This window comes from Staurois parvus, unplaced genomic scaffold, assembly GCF_062004578.1.
Source record: "Staurois parvus isolate SC_StPar_1 unplaced genomic scaffold, SC_StPar_1.0 ptg000682l, whole genome shotgun sequence".
Classification (NCBI taxonomy): Eukaryota; Metazoa; Chordata; class Amphibia; order Anura; family Ranidae; genus Staurois; species Staurois parvus.
This window is the reverse complement of record NW_028318478.1, coordinates 8854384-8876826: the sequence shown is the minus strand read 5'-3', so window position 1 is coordinate 8876826 and position 22443 is coordinate 8854384. Positions and strand designations below refer to the sequence as shown.

At 38.5% G+C, this 22443-nt stretch overlaps 1 protein-coding gene across 2 annotated transcripts in view; it reads right to left on the bottom strand.

The window, feature by feature from the left end:
• The window catches only part of APBA2 (amyloid beta precursor protein binding family A member 2), a 507206-nt gene that overhangs the window by 101090 nt on the left and 383673 nt on the right, over positions 1-22443 (bottom strand). For both annotated transcript variants that reach the window (XM_089652450.1, XM_089652449.1), the window contains one exon: positions 2968-3153. In XM_089652450.1, the coding sequence (XP_089508576.1) occupies positions 2968-3153 (186 nt within the window). The remainder of the gene's footprint in view (positions 1-2967; positions 3154-22443) is intronic.

Sequence of the window (22443 nt, the reverse complement as noted above, 5' to 3'; positions counted from 1 at the left end):
TATAAAGGAAACTGTAAACCTGTTCATATACTTTTCCAGCGAGCCCTAACACCCACAAATCCCAAGCCACTGTAATATGCAAATAGCAAATTCATACCTTCTAAATCTGATCCATCACTACATGGGGAAACCTTATTGACCAAGGGGATGGTTGGGGAAAATACAAGCAGACTGAAGTTTCTTGTGCATAATTGAGATTTGGGGTTACAGGGGAACTCTAAATAATGTGAACATATAGCCAGGCACCTTTAAAGGTTTTTGGTTTTACCATGTTTCTACGATGACTGTGAAAAGACCTTGCCTTTGCACAGACAAATTTAAGTAAAAAAAAAAAACTTTCAGCATTCTTCTTGATGGTACTTGTACACTATATTGCCAAAAGTATTGGGACACCTCTCCAAATCATTGGATTCAGGTGTTTCAATCACTTCCTTGGCAACAAGTGTATAAAATCAAGCACCTAGGCATGCAGACTGCTTCTACAAACATTTGTGAAATAATGGGTTGCTCTCAGGAGCTCAGTTAATTTAAGTGTGGTACCATAATAAGTTTCCACCTGTGCAAAAAAGTCCATTTGTGAAATTTCCTTGCTACTAAATATACCACAGTCAACTGTTAGTGCTATTATAACAAAGTGGAAGAAACTGGGAACAACAAAAACTCAGCCACTAAGTGGTAGGCCACATAAAATGACAGAGCGGGGTCAGCGCATGCTAAAGCGCACAGTGCGTCGAAGTCGCCAACTGTCTGCAGAGTCAATAGCTAAAGACCTCCAAATCCGGATTAGCACAACAACAATGCATATGGAATGGGTTTCCATAGCTGAGCAACTGCATCCAAGCCTTACATCACCAAAAGCAATGCAAAGCGTCGGTTTCAGTGGTGTAAAACACATCGCCCCTGGACTCTAGAGCAGTGGAGATGTGTTCTCTGGAGTGACGATGCACGCTTCTCTGTCTGGCATTCTTATGGACATGTCTGGGTTTGGCGGTTGTGAGGAGAACTGTACTTACCTTTCTGCATTGTGCCAAGTGTAAAGTTTGGTGGAGGGGGGATTATGGAGTGGAGTTGTTTTTCAGGGGTTGGCTTGGCCCCTTAGTTCCAGTGAAGGGAACTCATAAGGTGCCAGCATACCAAGATATTTTGGACAATTACATGCTCCCAACCTTGTGGGAACAGTTTGGGAATAGCCCCTTCCTGTTCCAACATAACTGCGCATCAGTGCACAAAGCAAGGTCCATAAAGACATGGATGAGCAAGTTTGGGGTGGAGGAACTTGACTGGCCTGCACAGAGTCCTGACCACAACCCGATAGAACACCTTTGGGATGAATTAGAGTGGAGACTGCGACCTAGGCCTTCTCGCCCGACATCAGTGCCTGACCTCACAAATGCACTTCTAGAAGAATGATCAAACATTCACATAGGCACACTCCTAAACCTTGTGGACAGCCTTCCCAGAAGAGGTGAAGCTGTTATAGCTGCAAAGGGTGGACCAACTCAATATTGAACCCTATGGACTAAGACTGGGATGCCATTAAAGTTCATGTGCGTGTAAAGGCAGGCGTCCCAATACTTTTGGCAATATAGTGTATATCTGTATACATCTACTAGGAACTGTTATTTATTCTTCAGGGGAGGTGCTTCAGAAATAAGAAATGAGTAAAAAGCATAATGTAAAACTTTAGAAATTAACACAATCTATAAAGGGGATATACAGGGGAGGTTTAAAATCCCCCAAGTTGTGGATTTTCATATTCCATAGTTCTGTATTTATGTATTTCACCTGTTAGCAAAACATGTATTGTAACAGAGAATGGTTCCTGAAAACAGTGCACTGAGAGCCTCCACCAATTAGGCACGAGTCTGCTCCTGTGCAGGAAGTCTTCTTGGGGAGAAGCACAGATGAAGAAATTGAATGTTGACTGTATATTACCGTTATCACCAAAGAGTTCTGCGTGAGTAATCAGCAATGGAAGCCTACATATATCTTACTTTACAGGTTTTCTTTAAAGTGCATGCAGAGCAAAAAACTTTTTAAACTGTTTAAAATATAGTAGTGAAAGGTTATAATCCCTATGAGATTATTTTTTACTGTCTGTGTCCCACTGAGGAGATTTCATTTCCTTTTCTGTTGCAACAGGAAATTAGCGGAAATTTCACCGAAGTGGTGAAATTCCCACCTTACAGTGATTCCACCAGAAGAGGTGATCCACATTTGAGGTATCCCTCTTGCTATAGTAACAACTCAAAAATTTGGATTACCTCTCACTTTCCTAGTGAAAATGGTCACCAGACAGTAATACAAACTTGACAAAGTCTCTAACCCTTCCCTACTCAATACAAAACTAAATAAATAAAGCCTTTACATACACTTTAAATCTTATACCTTTAGGATGTAAGCTTTGTGTCTTCCAATTTTATTTCAACATCATTGTTGATAAATGTAATAGTCTGACAACCAGGGGCAGCCCTTTGCTTCTGCCAAACCTTGCCTGAAACAGCTACACTAAACAGAACCTTCAACTTTAAGATTGCTGCTCAAAAACATCAAGTACAACTTCTTATGAGTCCAGGGCAAAAAGGAAAAGAGAGACAACCATGCTCATCACATGACCAGTCAACAAACAGTTGGGAAAAGGGTATATATGCAAATAAATGTTAAAAGTACATGCAATTGGAGGACTGGGGGGTTGTATACTGTAATTAGGCTTTATACAGTACAAATATAACATTCCATTTCAAACTATCCTGAATATAGTTACTTTCCTGCTATTTTGCAATCCTCCATCCTTACAAACTATTTATCTTACAGTCTAGGATGGCTTATGGCACATGTCACCCCAGGATACGTCATTTACTAGGGTAATTTATACAGCATCATACAGTGTATAGGCAGGAAACAAATGTCTTCATGGAAAGACCGTAACTTATTTTACTATTAATTTAATAGAAATAATTTACTTACATCCTCTGATTCGAAGACATGACAGATCATCTTGTACTGCTTCTTTCCCTCCTGAGCACCTGGTGTAGTTTCTATACAATCTTGAGATGCAGATCTTGGCATTCTGCGTCTTGCCATCAAGACAACAATGTTACCAATGTCAGCAATGTATGAGATTGTCCTTAGCGCATGGTCCATCATTGTTTCCTGTAAATAAAGATCAAAGCACAAATGTTCACAACACATCATTTCTGCAATCTAGTTTACACATCCTTAAATCAACATGCAACTATATATCCTCACTGTCTCAATTAAATATGGAGCCTTTCACCAAACCTCAATCTAAATACTTTGACGTAAAGTACAAATACACAAGTATACAAGTGCATTTCTATATATGACACCTCAAATGATATCTATTCAGGGTTTGTTTGTTAACTTTAAAATCTCTTTCTCACTCCTAACACTGTCCCAAGGGCTGGTGTTGATGGGCTTTTGTCCACTTCAAATCAGTTTTGCGTTTTTATGCATGTGAAAGCAAAATCCACTGGCAGCAGGTCAAATACAGGTCAGAAGGAGATCAATTGAAGGACAAAAGCACCTGTTAATGAATTTTGAATGAACTTAGAAGTTTTTCAGACTGAAATCATAGACAAAAGGCCAAAGGCCATCTACATGGGCCCTAAAGCCTTTTAGCATGGCTTGTAAATTGCAACTAAGCTGATTTTCTTCCCATACGAGTAAAGGTAAATGGAAAAGCAGCTCAGAGCAGCTCCATGCAATGTAGAGGCATCTTGTTTCAACCAAAAACAGCTTGAAGCCACTCCTTAAAGCTAACCTGTGGCCAGGCTATAGACATTGAGGTACACACATATTCTTAGCTAACAATAATGTCATGGCATACATCTTTCAGAAAAAAGTTAACCTGCAAATAAAGATAAGGGATGCTTACCTCAATTGCACCCCGCTCCATCAGAACTCTGCTCTGTTCCAACATTCTGCAAGCCCAAAGGAAAACCAGCACTACTGGAAGTGTAGTTTTTTGCATCCCCAACAGCACTCACTGGCTCCTCTTACCTCCACTTATTACAGGACACAGTAGTGACATGGAGGTCAGCAGGACCTCAGTGTTTAGTGGTTCCTCCTGCTGACCTCCACATCACTAACATGTCCTGTAATAATTAGAGGTCAACAGGCGGATCCAGCAAGAGCTGCAGAGGTCCAGGAGATCAACACTCACAGATTTAAACCATCAATTCTATTTGATTGGAGTGGTGTTCAGGCCCAAGAGGCAGAAAAGGGAATCATTTACTTTCTTCATCAAAGGGGCCGTTTTTATTTGGATCTTGAGCTTGCCGATAGTGTAGCTTTAATACAATCTCACCCCCTCTTTTGTTTTTTATTATTTTTTCATGTGTATTTTTATTTGTTTTATTTTCTCCTCCATTTCCTCATGAAGTATACTAAGTCCACCTTCTCACTTGAGTGGTCTCACCTCTGAACCTAGCCTGACCTTATAGCCTCATACTTCCCAACATTGAGAGCTACTTTCTGTGCTGAAGAGAAGATTATCTAGCCTGAAGGACTTTGTTTTCACTATAAAACCCCCCACTATTTACAAACAGTTCACATTACTTTTATATTGTAAGATATGACTTTCACATTCTTATATTTTTTTTAAGTCGGGGAACCAGCAACAGTGTAGTGTAGATGAGGAGATTATGTGGCCGGGAAATGTCCTATCTTTCCTCAGCAGGCAGAGAACAGGTATAAATCACTGTGTTATCTCCCAGGCAGCTCCCACTGCTTTTATTTTCTCTTGGTTTGCTGTCTGTGGCCTTCGTGTCACTTTGATGCTTTCTCTCCCAATATTAGGAGAATGCTGACATCCATGTACCTGCAAATATGTATAGATTATCTGATGGCTAGAATGGTACCTAATGTGTTTATACAATTCATTGTGGACAAATGCATTATGAATGTCACAGTAAAGGTAAAAATGCAAAATTTGTGAATACTGATATCTTACCATCACACAGGCAAGATATATTGAAGCAGACTTTTACAGCAAGGTAAATCCACTATACATGTGATATAGCATATATTTTATCTAGCTGAGTCAAAACAGTGTTCGCTATTGTTTTTCTACTAGCAGAGAGCAGAGCTGTATTTATCACAGAGACTCTTGTAAACAACTATCTTGCACAAAAGGGTAATCAGGGTGACATCAATACACAAAGACTAGGCCTGGTTTATGTGTTTTATCTTTTATGCTTGCTTGTTTGAATTTGGCCATAGAGCTCAATGGGATGAAAACGGACTGAGCTGACTGAATGCAGTTTTAATAACATGCATCCATCCCCTACTATTTTTAGAGACCTACACTAGTAAGTGCTAGTGAGCAACAATCTCCCCTCCTCAGTACCCTTATACCCCCCCCTCACATATATTTGACTATTTGTATGGCGTTCCTGTCAATGTGTGTGCAGGGACATTCCTGTGGATAAACCTTGCTGGTAGAACCATCAGGCCAGGGGCGGACTGACAACTCACGGGGCCCCCGGGCAATAAGGGATCATGGGGCCCCTGTGTCCTTGCCCAAACTCAAAAAAGCCTATGAAAAAGGTACCAGGGGCATCTCATGGGGCCTTCTACTGACCCCGGGCCCTCGGGCAGTGCCCGGGTTTCCAAATGGTCAGTCCGCCCCTGCATCAGGCATAGTTTTAGTTAAGCATGATATATTAAAAAGGTTTCCCCTAGACATTTACCCTCTCCACTGTATCCTTGGTTTTCTTGGGATTTAATATGCTAGTTTTACAGTCTACTATGTACTACCTTCATTTATGTAATCCCTACTGTTTGTATGAACACCCATCAAACGCTCAATAACTATACTGAATAAGAAAAAAGGTTAAAACTTTTTGATAGTCCAGAAACATGTGTAACAAACATTTGATTTAATGTTTTGGTTTAGATGCACATTAAATTAAATGTACCGTGTTTGTGTATATATTTTCTTTATTATGTCTAAAAACATATCATTCTTATTGGTCAGGTAAAAATGAACTGCATATAAACACTTAATATTTATATTTCACACCAGTATGTGAAGCTCACATGTTTTCATATTTACTTGTCTATTTGTAGCTCTTTCTTTAATTTACAAAAACTTGTTGTTTACAAAGCTCAATAGCAGAAGTTCAAATTTACATAATTAGATAAGAAACTCAGCCCTTCCTTCTTTCTTGACTTCTGTGTTCAAATAGGGCCATAAAAAAGTGTCTGTCAAAGAGACATACAAACTGGATAGAGGTTCTCTGTCCTATATGCCCATATCCTGAGTAATGCATCTAAACAGAAGAATTTTCGTAGCAATGTTCTTTTTGGACGTATAGTGAATTGCACAACATCATTACTTAATAAAATCATAAAGTTTATTAGACAAAATATTAAAAGCATATAAAGAACCACATCCAATATTTTCAGAGTGTGGTTCACAGATCTTTTTTTTTCCAACATCCATGTCAGCTCAACGCGTTTCAAATGTTTTAACCTCTTCACCAGGAGTACACGTGAATAGTATCCGTATAAAAGAACCCAATATCATAAAATTATGTATAAGTTTTTTTTACGGTTTGCTGGAATAAGTATTCTTCATTCCAGAAAAGGGTAATCCCAAGAACAGCAAGAAGGTAATCTGAGTATACAGTCATGGCCGAAATTGTTGGCACCCTTGATATTTTTCCTGAAAATCAAGTATTTCACACAAAAAAGGTATTGCATTAACACATGTTTTGCTATACACATGTTTATTCCCTTTGTATGTATTGGAACAAATATAAAACAGAGGCAGAAAAGCAAATATGACATAATGTCACACAAAACCCCAAAAATGGGCTGGACAAAAGTATTGGCACCCTTAACTTAATATTTGGTTGCACACCCTTTGGAAAACATAACTGAAATCAGTCGCTTCCTATAACCATCAATAAGCTTCTGACACCTCTCACCCGGAATTTTGGACCACTCTTCCTTTGCAAACAGCTCCAGGTCTCTCTTATTGGAAGGACACCTTTTCCCAACAGCAATTTTAAGATCTCTCCACAGGTGTTCAATGGGATTTAGATCTGGGCTCATTGCTGGCCACTTCAGAACTCTCCAGCGCTTCTTTGCCATCCATTTCTGAGTGCTTTTTGACGTATGTTTGGGGTCATTGTCCTGCTGGAAGACCCAGGATCTTGGACGCAAACCCAGCTTTCTGACACTGGGCCCTACAGTGCGACCCAAAATCCTTTGGTAATCCTCAGATTTCATGATGCCTTGCACACAGTCAAGGCACCCAGTGCCAGAGGCAGCAAAACAACCCCAAAACATCATTGAACCTCCACCATATTTTACCGTAGGTACTGTGTTTTGTTCTTTGTAGGCCTCATTCCGTTTTCGGTAAACAGTAGAATGATGTGCTTTACCGAAAAGCTCTATCTTGGTCTCATCTGTCCACAAGACGTTTTCCCAGAAGGCTTTTGGCTTACTCAAGTACATTTTGGCAAACTGTAGTCTTGCTTTTTTATGTCTCTGTGTCAGCAGTGGGGTCCTCCTGGGTCTCCTGCCATAGCGTTTCATTTCATTTAAATGTCGACGGATAGTTCGCGCTGACACTGATGCTCCCTGAGCCTGCAGGACAGCTTGAATGTCTTTGGAACATGTTTGGGGCTGCTTATCCACCATCCGGACTATTCTGCGTTGCAATCTTTCATCAATTTTCCTCATCCGTCCACGACCAGGGAGATTAGCTACAGTGCCATGGGTTGCAAACTTCTTGATAATGTTGCGCACTGTGGACAAAGGCAAATCTAGTTCTCTGGAGATGGACTTGTAACCTTGAGATTGTTGATATTTTGCCACAATTTTGGTTCTCAGGTCCTCAGACAGTTCTCGTCTCCTCTTTCTGTTGTCCATGCTTAGTGTGGCACAGACAGACACACAATGCAAAGGTTAAGTGAACGTCTCTCCTTTTTATCTGCTTTCAGGTGTGATTTCTATATTGCCCACACCTGTTACTTGCCCCAGGTGAGTTTACAGGAGCATCACATGCTTGTAACATTCTTATTTATCCGCAGTTGTGAAAGGGTGCCAATACTTTTGTCCAGCCCATTTTTGGAGGTTTGTGTGACATTATGTCGAATTTGCTTTCTTTCCTCCCTTTTTTTGTTTTGTCCCAATACACACAAAGGGAATAAACATGTGTATAGCAAAACATGTGTTAATGCAATACGTTTCGTGAGAAATACATGATTTCCTGGAGAAATATCAAGGGTGCCAACAATTTCGGCCATGACTGTATATAATCTCAAAAAATATTATACTCTTTGGTCGCGGGGCTGATCTACTTACCCAAGACAAGACCCACTAGCAGTCTCGAATGTTTCAATAAACTGTATTGTGTATGGTTTTGATAGTCAAAAATAATAAAAATTTCTTGGCAACAATAAGAGATGGCGCAAATAGAAAGCAACATATTCATACAGAGGAATATATATTGATCTCGGGAACCATCCAAAAGAAAGTATAACAGCAGATTCAGATGTTTAGCCACAAAATAATGTATATATTCCAAATAGTCATCAGTCAAAAAGGGTACATCAGGCAGGTTCCTCCGGCATCTACTATCAAACAAATGCAAATGTATTTGTAAAATACATTTTTAACTAGTAAAAAAATATATAAAATACTAGTAAAGTATATATAAATCATCAGTTTGAAGCCTTCCAAATATTTTTAAAACTTAAAAATGTTTAAGATGTTAAATGTTTAAAATTAGTTTAAAAATTTAATATAGTATTAAAAACGGCTAAATAAATACATAAATAAATAATACCAAATCATAATAATTTTCATTAAAATGACAAAAAAAACTGCTCTGATGTACCTTTAAAGAAAGCCTGCTCTAAACTACACCATCTAAATTTGATTTCACATTACTGTGGAAAGTGCAATGTTAGTCACAAATATTTAGCATTTTGATATTTCTATTTCTTTCAGTTCTGTGGATTTATAAAAGAGCTCATGAAAAGCCAGCCCCTGAGGCATTAGTGTCACAGAAATACAATTTGTTAAGGAGGTTCTTCAACTAGGCTCAGCTTAACATCAATACTCAAAACAATTTCACAGGGGTTATAAAAATAAAAACAAATTTAGAAATGCACTATGGAATGAATTTAATGTGTCTGTATACTTTTCCTACCACAAGAGATACACCACTGGGAAATTTAGACAATTTCTAACTAGCAAATAAAAAGCACATATCTTGGCCCCTAATAATGTCAATGTGTTCTGTGGGTCACAAATACATGCTGTAATCTAGCACAAATGCTAAAAGACCCACATGAATTTAGGTGACAGTAGTAAACAGAGAGCAATGCTCACTGCTCAGGACACCCGAATCTAGGGCCACAGTCATGAGACAATGTCTATCAACTTACCATTTTAATTACTGACATACTGTACATGAAACACAAAGGTTCCGAATGCTTCTTATTAACCAAACATGCATATTTTAGCTACACCAGTACCAACAGGCTGAAACCCCTAGTAACTACAGTAGCAGTAGAAAAGATAAGAAATGACAGGGTCACTTATAACTGATAGCCAGCCCTGCAAAAGAACAGAAATAAGTGAAATTATTATGGCGCCAATTAAAATATTTGTATATTTTAGTAATATTGGTATTAGAGACACTCCAAATACCAATATTATAGCTGCCCCTATAAAGTGAACCAACACTTCTAAGTATAAAATAATAAATAAATAAACAGGTGCTGTGATCATATGCTTAGTGAAATTGACAAATATGAACCAAAATAGCAATCAGAAGAACATAACTGTGCATCAACTAACAAAAAAGGAAAAACATTTTTTAACATAACAAATATTTTCACTTCGTCGTCTCCAAAATAAAGTGTCTGTCAACGTGAACGTATAATACACATAATGACCAACACAGGTGACCGTCTCATCTCCATGTAGTGCCAAATAACATGGATCCTTATATCTTCATCACGTGCCCATAAAAAATAATAAGTGAATTGCTCACTCACCAGACCTATTTTACTCCAATTACGGTGGTCAAATGCACTTTTTTGGAAAGATATGACGGAGAATCAGCCTCTGATTGTCCTATGGTATTTCTCCTACTCATCAACAGACCGCAGGATAAACATCAGGGAGGATGATAATTGTATTTTCACCAACCAAACAATGTACAAATGCTCTAAGACTGGTTCTCCATGCTCTTGGTAGAATGTTGCCCAGCCACTCAAATAAACCAGAGATTAGGCCATTCTAAGTGTAGCATTTATTAATAATGTTTGGGTTAAAGACAAAAAGAGTGTACTCACATGTGAAGGTGCTATGTTAGCCAGCACCAGCATGTTCAGCTCTAAGATCCAAAAAGATGGCCGACATGCGTTTCAGGCCTCACTCTCGCTCGGCCAGACGTGACGTCGCTGAAACCCGGAAGTGATGGACGACATACTTCGACGTACGTTTGCCAGACAGCGTCATCAGGAAGTGACGTCCGCCATATCCAGGCTGGATATATACACACAAGCTTACTCTGATTGTGTTACCCCTAACCAGAAGCGTTTTTTAATTGGATGGCTCCGGAAAGATGCCGATAGATAATTTAGGTCAAGCTGTACACACTGCCATGGGACAACAACCCCAGCTTCAAAATGTATTTACAACATTGCAATTAGGTCTTTGCTATGTTATTACAATATAATGGACTGCAATAACTGTCCCAATAGTAAATTCTAATAATACCAGCCATCTTGTGGGTTAAAATTTAACTATGTTGCAAGTGCACTCTTATACATTGTATATATATGAAACTCCACACATGGTTATACTAAAAATTAAATAGAATACATGTATATATTTAAATGAATAAAATACTGCTATAACATCCAATTTTATAAGTTCAAAAAATGAAATGAGATTTAATAATATTAATAATAAAAATGTTTTAATAAAAAATATATATAAATAAAAAAAATTATGTTGACAAATTATGGATGTTTTAAATACATTTTCATTTTAAAACTAGTCCCATAAAAACTAAAAAGATATTAATCTAATGTTATATATTAACACCGCTAGGGGAAAGGCTCATCATTCCAAATATATTTTGAATAATTCAATTTGTAACAGCAAAAGGGGTGGCATTTAAGTTCCCCCCAAAAATCAGCTACTTTGTGATATTAGGTGGTGAGGTGATGATATACCACCCCCATATGGGAAACTCTCTCAATAGTTTGTGAGGAAACAATTGAGGTCTATATCACGATTCAAACCCCTTGGGTCCAGAGTTTGTAGTCTCTGGATCCATTGGGTTCCCATCTGAAAGACTTTGAAGACTTTGAAGTCAAATCCTTACCTCTCCAATGTTTAGAAACCTTGTCTATTCCCTAAAACTGAAGATGACTAGGGTCTTGGTTATGTTTAAGGTGAAAGTGATTTGGAACACTATGCTGTCTGTAACCATTCTTGATGTTTTTGGTATGTTCACCTATGTGTGTACTCAATTTCCTTGTAGTCCTACCAACATATTGTAATTTGCATGGACATGAAAGTATATAGGTGACGTATCTGGAATAACATGTTATAAGTTGTTTGATGGCAAAATTATCTCCTGTCACATTTGATGTAAAGCTATCAATTTTTCTGGACTTATCTATCACTGTCCTACAGGCCTTACATCTCCCACATTTATATGAGCCAGTAGCATCCAAGAACATGGGGGGTCTTTTGGATGGTTCGACCTCATTCTTGGAGATAATATGTCTCAGCCCTGGGGCCTTTTTATATACAAATAAGGGTTTACTTGAAAGAATTTGTTTCAACGTCTGATCTCTAAGCAAGATAGGCCAATTTTTCCCAATAATCTTCTCCAGCTGCTTATATTGTAAGTTATATCCCGTTATAAATGCTAGATCTATACCCAGATTTTCTTTAGATTTGGGTACTAACAATGTATCCCGATCCATAGTACCCAATTACCGTTATTTGTTCCAACTCTGTTTTCTTGTATCCCTTTTCTAAAAATATATGTAATCATTTTTTTTCAATAAGTTTGAGGCATTTATAGATGTGGAAAAATTTGCTAGAAAGCTAAATATCAAAACAATTTTCTTAGATAATCCTCCTCAAGGAAGGAGAACTAATAGGTATGAATATTCCCATACTGGTTTAAGGGTTAAGTCCACATTTAATCAAAAAATTTCTCAGTATCAATATATAGAAGTGTTTAAAAACATGGTCCAGGAAGACATATCAAAGATCATGATCAATAAAGGCATAGTCCATTCCAAGAAAACATAAGAAGCTATTACCGGTAAGTCTTTAGAAAAAAATAAAGATATAGTGATTAGAGCAGCTGATAAGGGGGGAGGTCTAGTCATTTTGTCAAAGGCTCAATATGAGAGGGAAATGCAGTGACTTTTACAGGATGTTAATACATATAACAAAATAACAAAGTGATCCCACTAATAAACTCAAAGGAAAATGAACTAAATTAATTAAAAAAGGTAGTACATCTAATAATTTAAACAAAAAAAGAGGCCAAATATTTATTACCTAAAGTACCCAGAATACTGGTTATTTATCATGTTTCAAAGACACAAAAATCCAATCAAACCTCCGAGAAGGCCCATAATAAGTGGCATAGGCTCATTGTATTCGAGAATTGGAGAATACATTCATTACTTCTTACTGCCTATGGCCACACAAGGTAAAGTCAATTTAAAGGGTAGTAGGGATCTTATTAATTTAATATGAGGTATTAATGTGACAGAACATACTCTGTTGGTTACGGTAGATGTTGAATCCCTTTATACAAACATAGGGCAAATAGATGCTCTTGAGGCTACCAAATGGGCATTTCAAAAATATTCTAATCTGGAGTCCCCCAAGAAGAATTCATACTAGAAGGGTTGGAGATGGCCATGGCCAACAACTATTTCTGGTACAATGGGGAATTATTCAATCAAATTAAGGGAGTGGCTATGGGAGCCAGATATGCCCCGAGTATGGCAACTATTTTCCGTAATAAATGAGAGGAGGAAGACATTCTTAATAAAGAGATACCGCAACATAGAGTATATAGGAGATATATCGATAATATCTTTATTATTTGGGAAATCTTTCCTAGAATCCATGAATATCAACAGGTATGGAATTAAATTTACCAGTAACATCCAAAAGGAGGTTATCCAGTTTCTAGACCTGGAAATTTTCCAATATGGTAAAAGATTAGATACGAGAACCTACTTTAAAAATACAGATAGGAATGGGTATATTTCCAATAAGAGCTGTCACCATCCGAAATTTTTGAGAGCAATCCCTATGGGCCAGTTCATGAGAATAAGGAGAAATTGCAGTAGAAGAGAAGATTATTATATACAATCAAAAAAATTATTACAAAGATTTTTTAAAAACAGGATACAAGAAAACAGAGTTGGAACAAATAAGAGAGCAAGTGGGTACTATGGACCGGGATACATTGTTAGTACCCAAATCTAAAGAACATCTAGGTATAGATCTAGCATTCACAACATGATATAACTTACAATATAAGCAGCTGGAGAAGAGTATTGGGAAAAATTGGCCTATCTTGCTTAGAGATCAGACCTTGCAACAAATTCTTCCAAGTAAACCTGCATTTGTAAATAAAAAGGCCCCAGGGCTGAGACATATTATCTCCAAGAATGTGGTCGAACCACCCAAAAGACCCCCCATGTTCTTGGATGCTACTGGCTCATATAAATGTGGAAGATGTAAGGCCTGTAGGTGTCAGGGCCTGGACTTGAACCTGGGACTTCTACTGTGTCAGGCAGTAACTCTACTCACTGAGCTACCTAGGATGCTGGACAACACTTTGCCTCATCTATTGGATAATCCTGCCTTGTGCCTTGTTTGCTCTTGAACCTTGAACTCCTTGCTCCTCCCATGAACTTCCTATATAAGCCATGTCCTTCCTCCTTGCCAGATTATTGTGCCTTTCCAGCCAATATCCTGCTACTGTTCCTGCTGCTGTCTACACCTCCGCTACTGACCTTTGGCTTGTTCCTGACCACGATTGATCTGCTACCATTTGTGACCGACCCTTGGCTTGTGACCGACTCTGCTTTCGTCTGATCCCTAACCTGTTGATCCGCTATTGGTTCCCAGTCTGCTCATTCCCTGGTGGGGTGATCCTGAGATCTGCGACCTGGTATTAACACGCAGCCCAATCCATCTCCACCATTAGGAGCTCTGGTGAATACCGGTTAATACTTAGACCCCGCACCTCAGGTGAGCCTGCGTCATTCCCAGGGGGATCCACTGGTGTACCTATCCTGCTGGTTCCAGGTAAGCCTTTTACTGCTATAGCAACTGGTCTCTGAACCTGACCTTACACCGTGACAGTAGGATGGTGAGAGATAAGTCCAGAAAAATTTATAGCTTTACATCATATATGACAGGAGATAGTTTTGCCATCAAACAACTTATAACATGTGATTCCAGATATGTCACCTATATACTTTCATGTCCATGCAAACTACAATATGTTGGCAGGACTACAAGGAAATTGAGTACATATCAAAAACATATCAAAAACATCAAGAATGGTTACAGTGCTACAGTGTTTCAGATCAATTTTGCCTTAAACATAACCAAAACCCAAGTCATCTTCAATTTTGGGGAATAGACAAGGTCTCCAAACATTGGAGAGGTACGGATTTGACTCTCAAAGTCTCTCAGATGGAAACCCAGTAGATCCACAGACTACAAACTCTGGACCCAAGGGGTTTGAATCGTGATATAGACCTCAATTGTTTCCTCACAAACTATTGAGAGAGGTTCCCATATGGGGTTGGTAGATGGGAGATTTATGGCAAGAGGTTCTCCTCTTTATTAATAAGGTTGGACCTATGGGGGGGGGGTGGTATGTTATCTCTACCTAATATCACAAAATTGCTGATGTTTTGGGGGGAACTTAAATGCCACCCCTTTCGCTGTTACAAATTTAATTATTCAAAATATATGTGGAATGACGAGCTTTTCCCCTAGCGGTGTTAATAGCTAACATAAGATTAATAACTTTTTAATTTTTATGGAACTAGTTTTAAAATGAAAATGTATTTAAAATATACATAATGTGTCAATATAATTGTATTTATTTATTCATATTTTTAATATTATTATTAAAAATGTTTTTATTATTAATATTTATTAACTCTCATTTTATTTTTTGTACTTATAAAATTGGACATTATAGTAGTATTTTATTCATTTAAATATATACATGTACTCTATTTCATTTTTAATATCACCATGTGTGGGGTTTCATATATATCCAATGTATAAGAGCGCACTTGCAACATAGTTGAATTTTAGCCCACAAGACAGCAGATATTATTAGAATTTACTATTGTTACAGTTACTGCAGTCCATTATATTGTAATAACATAATGAAGACCTAATTGCAATGTTGTCAATACATTTATTTTGAAGGTGGGGTTGTTGCCCCGCAGCAGTATGTACAGCTCAAACTAAATTATCTATCGGCCATCCAATTAAAAAGCGCTTCTGGATAGAAGTAATCCAATCAGAGTAGGCTTGTGTGTATATATCCATTCTGGATATGGCGGACATCACTTCCTGATGACGCCGCCTGGCGAAACGTATTTCCTGATGAAGCCGCCTGGCGAAACGTATGTCGAAAGTTTAATGCAAAAATATGTTCAAAAATGTGTCTAGCATGGGTTCTGGGAAAAGACAGAGCAAGCATAGCTTGGGGTCCAGAGTCAAGGGGAAGCCCATATGGCCATGTAAAAATCAGACCAAAAGGTCTGTACCACGGAACACAACCATATGAGTTGGAAAAAGGTACCCTCTTGTTGTAAACAAAGAAGGCATAAGGAGCTCTGAGAGGGTTTTGTAGCAAGAGATACGAACTGGAGTCAGGTGAGCCCTGTGTAAATTGTACATTTGGATTAGGTGGTAAGAGACCTTAGGTGACACCATTTTATAATTATCCAGTATTTCCTCCCATTCTGCCTCTTCCATAGTTCCCAAGTCGTGATCCCACTTAGTTCTGGCTTGGTAAGCCAGATTGGTCGCAGAAAGAGTCAGCAAGATATTATATATTGTGGAAATCAATTTAGTGAGGTCAGGGCCTAGAATCACCTAGAACCTTTGCTGAGAAATGCTGCTCCAGACAGTACTCATGCGCAGACAGACTCTTATGCACAAATGCACCAACTCTGGCTTCTCCCAGCTGTACTGACTCACACCCTGCCTCCTGGGCAGAGCCTCCTGCCTCAGGACTGTGGATCAGGTGGAGCCCTGATCTACAGTCATTCCCAAGGTAAAAAAGATTGTGTCCAGCTACACAATTAATGGGAACTAGTTGCTCACAAAGTGTGGATTTACGGTTGGAGACTTCACCCCTCCCAAGTTTCCACAAAGCTTCAAGGTCCAGGACCCAACAAGGATTTACCAAGCCCTGAGTAAACCAACATGCCTATGACAAATGTCCTGGAGCCCCTCACCTTGCAAAGGTGAGAGCTTTTAAACCATTGATCCAGTCTCAGGTGCAAAACTGCACTCTGACTGAAATTTTCCATCATGATATGGCATTGTCCTGTCAGAACGCATAGCATGATCCTTTGTTTCTAAATGATCAAAAAGAAGACACTATGAATTTGGCAATACACATGGAATTCTGACTGTGCTATGATTGCAAATCTATGATCTTTTCACCCAATACGCATATTCTGGATTTTGTGTAAGCCTGTAACCTGTAAACTACAGCAACATGCCCTGTCTCTGAACAGTTTCATTATAGATAAACTGAGAACCATTCAATTCTTCTAATCCAATGGACCTCCAGCTGTATACCCCCTACACTGAAGCTGCTGCACAAACAAACCATTTGTATTGCGTGACTATGTTTCTCTGTATGTGGTTGCACAATTCCTATAGTTATACTCTGGAAAACTCCTGCATGCTGACAATCGTTTTGGCAATTCATGTTTGGAAGTTTACAGATATCTATTTGAGTCGTTCTTCCTAAAAATTATTTTTCAGCTATGGGTAGATATCTAAGGCGGAAACAACTACTTTTTTTTATGTGTCTTAAAGCGGAACTTTAGTCAGAAAATGAAGTCCTTCGGGCTGCACCCATTTGTAGCTATAGCTATATAAAACATTAAAAAAGTGCCTACAGTCAGGTCCATAAATATTGGGACATCGACACAATTCTAACATTTTTGGCTCTATACACCACCACAATGAATTTGAAATGAAACGAACAAGATGTGCTTTAACTGCAGACTGTCAGCTTTAATGTGAGGGTATTTACATCCAAATCAGGTGAACGGTGTAGGAATAACAACAGTTTGCATATGTTCCTCCAACTTGTTAAGGGACCAAAAGTAATGGGACAGAATAATAATCATAAATCAAACTTTCACTTTTTAATACTTGGTTGCAAATCCTTTGCAGTCAATTACAGCCTGAAGTCTGGAACGCATAGACATCACCAGACGCTGGGTTTCATCCCTGGTGATGCTCTGCCAGGCCTCTACTGCAACTGTCTTCAGTTCCTGCTTGTTCTGGGGGCATTTTCCCTTCAGTTTTGTCTTCAGCAAGTGAAATGCATGCTCAATCGGATTCAGGTCAGGTGATTGACTTGGCCATTGCATAACATTCCACTTCTTTCCCTTAAAAAACTCTTTGGTTGCTTTTGCAGTATGCTTTGGGTCATTGTCCATCTGCACTGTGAAGCAGCGTCCAATGAGTTGTGAAGCATTTGGCTGAATATGAGCAGATAATATTTCCCGAAACACTTCAGAATTCATCCTGCTGCTTTTGTCAGCAGTCACATCATCAATAAATACAAGAGAACCAGTTCCATTGGCAGCCATACATGCCCACGCCATGACACTACCACCACCATGCTTCACTGATGAGGTGGTATGCTTAGGATCATGAGCAGTTCCTTTCCTTCTCCATACTCTTCTCTTCCCATCACTCTGGTACAAGTTGATCTTGGTCTCATCTGTCCATAGGATGTTGTTCCAGAACTGTGAAGGCTTTTTTAGATGTCGTTTGGCAAACTCTAATCTGGCCTTCCTGTTTTTGAGGCTCACCAATGGTTTACATCTTGTGGTGAACCCTCTGTATTCACTCTGGTGAAGTCTTCTCTTGATTGTTGACTTTCACACACATACACCTACCTCCTGGAGAGTGTTCTTCATCTGGCCAACTGTTGTGAAGGGTGTTTTCTTCACTAGGGAAAGAATTCTTTGGTCATCCACCATAGTTGTTTTCAGTGGTCTTCCGGGTCTTTTGGTGTTGCTGAGCTCACAGGTGCGTTCCTTCTTTTTAAGAATGTTCCAAACAGTTGTTTTGGCCACGCCTAATGTTTTTGCTATCTCTCTGATGGGTTTGTTTTGTTTTTTCAGTCTAATGATGGCTTGCTTCACTGATAGTGACAGCTCTTTGGATCTCATCTTGAGAGTTGACAGCAACAGATTCCAAATGCAAATAGCACACTTGAAATGAACTTTGGACCTTTTATCTGCTCATTGTAATTGGGATAATGAGGGAATAACACACACCTGGCCATGTAACAGCTGAGAAGCCAATTGTCCCATTACTTTTGGCCCCTTAACAAGTGGGAGGCACATATGCAAACTGTTGTAATTCCTACACCGTTCACCTGATTTGGATGTACATACCCTCAAATTAAAGCTGACAGTCTGAAGTTAAAGCACATCTTGTTCGTTTCATTTCAAATCCATTGTGGTGGTGTATAGAGCCAAAAATGTTAGAATTGTGTCGATGTCCCAATATTTATGGACCTGACTGTATACTGTTAAAAATCTGGTAATACACTGTCTCATCCTGCTTTTCACATGCTCAGTTGCTCTCTATTTTTCAGCATTGAGCCAAAAATGTAGAAGCCAATCTGCTGACAGCCTAAAGATTTACTGCTACTCAGGGACTCTGGGCTTCAGAAAAATGGCAGCTTCTGGCAAGAAGAAACAAGAGCAATGCTGGAGGCAATTTACAGCACACACTAACTTTGGTAGCATAATTATTCATGTGGAATGTATGTTCCTTGCTAAAGATCATTATTTTTTATCAAGTTGTTTTTGGTAAAGTTCCACTTTAATAACTAAGTAACAAGATTTAGCCACCAGAAATCTAGCTCTGCCACACAGGTAATATAATTTAAATTATTCTACTACAATAACAGTCTCATTGCAAATATTGCATTTTGTAAAGTAAAGAAAGTAAATCAATAAATAAATAATAATAAACAATTAACTGGGGACACTGATAAACCACTGTAATGCCAACAGCAGGTAGGTGAAGTTGGGAGCTCCAGTGTTCTATTAAAGTCTGAATAAACTGTAATAAACTAGTTCATAATTAGCCTGCCAGGTTCGGATAGAATGGTCCTTTAGGCCTCTTTCACACAGCTGTTCCATTCATATCCAGTCCGTTTTTCAGATGGATCTGAACAGAAGGTCAAGGTTAGTCTATGAGCAGGCAAATGTAAACAGATGTGCTTCTGTTTACATCTGATTACTTCCTAGTCCATCTGGGTCTGGAAACAAAAAATGCGCTCCTGCTTACATCTTTCTGCCCCTAGACCAGGGGTGGCCAACCTGCGGCTCTCCAGCTGCTGCAGGACTACAAGTTCCATCATGCCTCTGCAAGTCAGTAACTTCCCATCTTTGCAATGCCTCATGGGAAATGTAGTTCCACAACAGCTGGAGAGCCACAGGTTAGCCACCCCTGCCCTAGACCTAGCTTAAGACTGTGGGCTTCAGTTTCAGGCTAGAGAAAAGAACAGAAAAATGGATTTCTTAAAAGTGAACTTTGTTTTGCTCTGCTCTGAATCAGTAGGGGATCTGTTTATGGATCCTACTAACTGAAACGAATGCTCAGCTCAAGAAAATGTGTCATTAAAGTGGTTGATCTGTTCTAGGTAAAAAGGTCTTATTTTATGGTGGTAAAAGTTTATAACAATATATCTCCATGCTTTCATTTTTCTTATTCATGTATGCTGTGACAGACCAATTAATAATTCTGCCAAGCATTCCCACAGTTCAGCTCAATGAAGAATGTCAGCTGTATAAGGAGCTATATTTCTGGATTTGTCATGGCACATAGATCGATGTAGTAAAATGCAGCTCTCTGCCCTGCTTGCTGACAAACTATCTCTTACACTGTGCTTGTAGAAAAAGAAAATGAAATGAGTCACAACAAAGCACTGTTAGTGAAAGTTGAAGGGATACAATTAGGTTCACACTTTGTTATAATAATTGACCCCTGTCATAATGTCAGGCTATACAAAACACTGAAAAGAAGAACAGAAGTACATTTCCAGTGAGTCAGAATTAGTAACGTGGCCTACACACAAATATACTCAATCTGGAACAGCTACGGACATACTAGCATCACTAGCCTGAACCTTCCTGGTGACTTTTTATTCTTCTGAAATCAGGTTTGGTTTTGTGTCATCTAAATGTAAAACAAGGTGTTTACTTCCACAAATAAACACACCATGGTGCCATTTTAAGAGGGCTGCCACATTTGCTGTATCAAAGGGTAGGAGCCACAATGTCCTTCTTACTTTACAAAAGAAAACATGAACCTCTTCAAACTATTTGCATCTACTGTAATTAAATCTTTTCCAGTAGAGAACAACATAAAGGGGGAGATTCAATAAAACTGAGAGTGCAAAACCTAGTGCAGCTCTGCATAGAAACCAATCAGCTTCCAGATTTTATTGCATTAGGTATTTATTATTCATTAGGTAGATAGCCAGATATTATTAATAATATAAAATAGGTGCCATTATAAAAGGTAATACCCCCTCCCCAGAAAATAAATTAGAAAGGATGCACTTTATTGCATACAAATGTTTAAAAATTTGCATTTCAGGAGTTTTGGGGTTATAGAGCAAAATTAAGGATGTGTGCAAAACTACACTGGGGACTGAGTGGTTCCATGATGCAGGCCAAAAGGTCAGGTCATGACAGACGAAAGCCACCAAAGTATCCAACTGATTCGGGGACCAGCACAGAGCCCACCCGGATGCAGGGTGTGTAATAGGGGATGGTAGTGGGCCCATAAGAGGCTTTGAAGTAGCTAGGTGACCTGGCAAGGTAGAGAAAGAAGAAGGGAGGAAAGAAAGAAAAGATAAGAAAAAAAGGGGGGGTAAGAGGAAAGAAGGGGAGGGGCTCTCAGGGAGACCACAACAAGTTTAGCGAGTGAGACTCAGTATCTTTTTTTTTTTTTTAATTTAAATATTTATTGGTTTTTCACAGTAATTACAAAAACATTTTCATCTCATTCATAATAAATATACAATTATTCCTTATTACTTTATTTTCCCCTCTTAAGACATTACTCCCTACCCCCCCCCAAAAAAAAAAAACCCTCCCCACTCTGCATTTTTCACTATCTTTTCTTTTTTTTTATCTTATCTTTTCAAGCTTATCCTACCCCTCTATCCATTCTATAACTTTCTCCTTTTCACTTTCTCACATTTGCTACAAAGTTTTCCCATTTTTCCCATTTCGCGGAATATACCTCCACCTTATCTTCCTGTATATAATATAACTTCTCCTTCTTACTAATCCAGTTTACTCTTTCTATCCACTCCTCCTATTTCGGTATTTCTTTTTTCTTCCAATACTTAGGGATCAGGCTTTTTGCCGTGTTCAAATAGTACCCTAATTAGAAAAATTAATAATAGCGCCTATGGTCAAAATTATATAACTTACTAATAGTGTACCAGCTGCAAAAAATCACCATATATAAAGTGTACCAATAAATAAATAATTTGCGCTAGTAAATGTGTATAAATATATAAATATATATAAAGAAATCATCAAATCATGAGTCCAGAAAAAAATATATATATGCCAATACCACAAAAAAAATATATAAAAAAACTTTTAAGTGCAAAAAACTTTTGTGCAAAAAAAGTGTCTAAATATGAAAAATTTCACCAAAAAACCTTGATAATATAATGGCAGATCATCCATAAATATATCTTCAGAAACGGAAACTCTGCAACACACCGATCCTCATCGATCGAAATAACAGGATGAAAAACTTTGTAGTTAATCGAAAATCCACTTCTCCAATAGATAAAGGACCACCTTCAAACGTATCCATGGGGGGAAATGCCAAGCACTCGAGAGAAACAGAAAGACTTCATGGTGCAATATTATAAAAACCAATTCCTTTATTAGGTACTCATTGCTAGAGATGAGCGAATCGAAGTATCCGAAGTGGAATTCGAGTCGAATATCGGAAAAATTTCGATTCGTGCCGAATCCGAAAAATAGCCTAATTCGGACGCGCGAATCGAAATTTTTCAGAAAATGGCGGCTGACATGTGTGGCGACGGAGCGGGGATGTCTG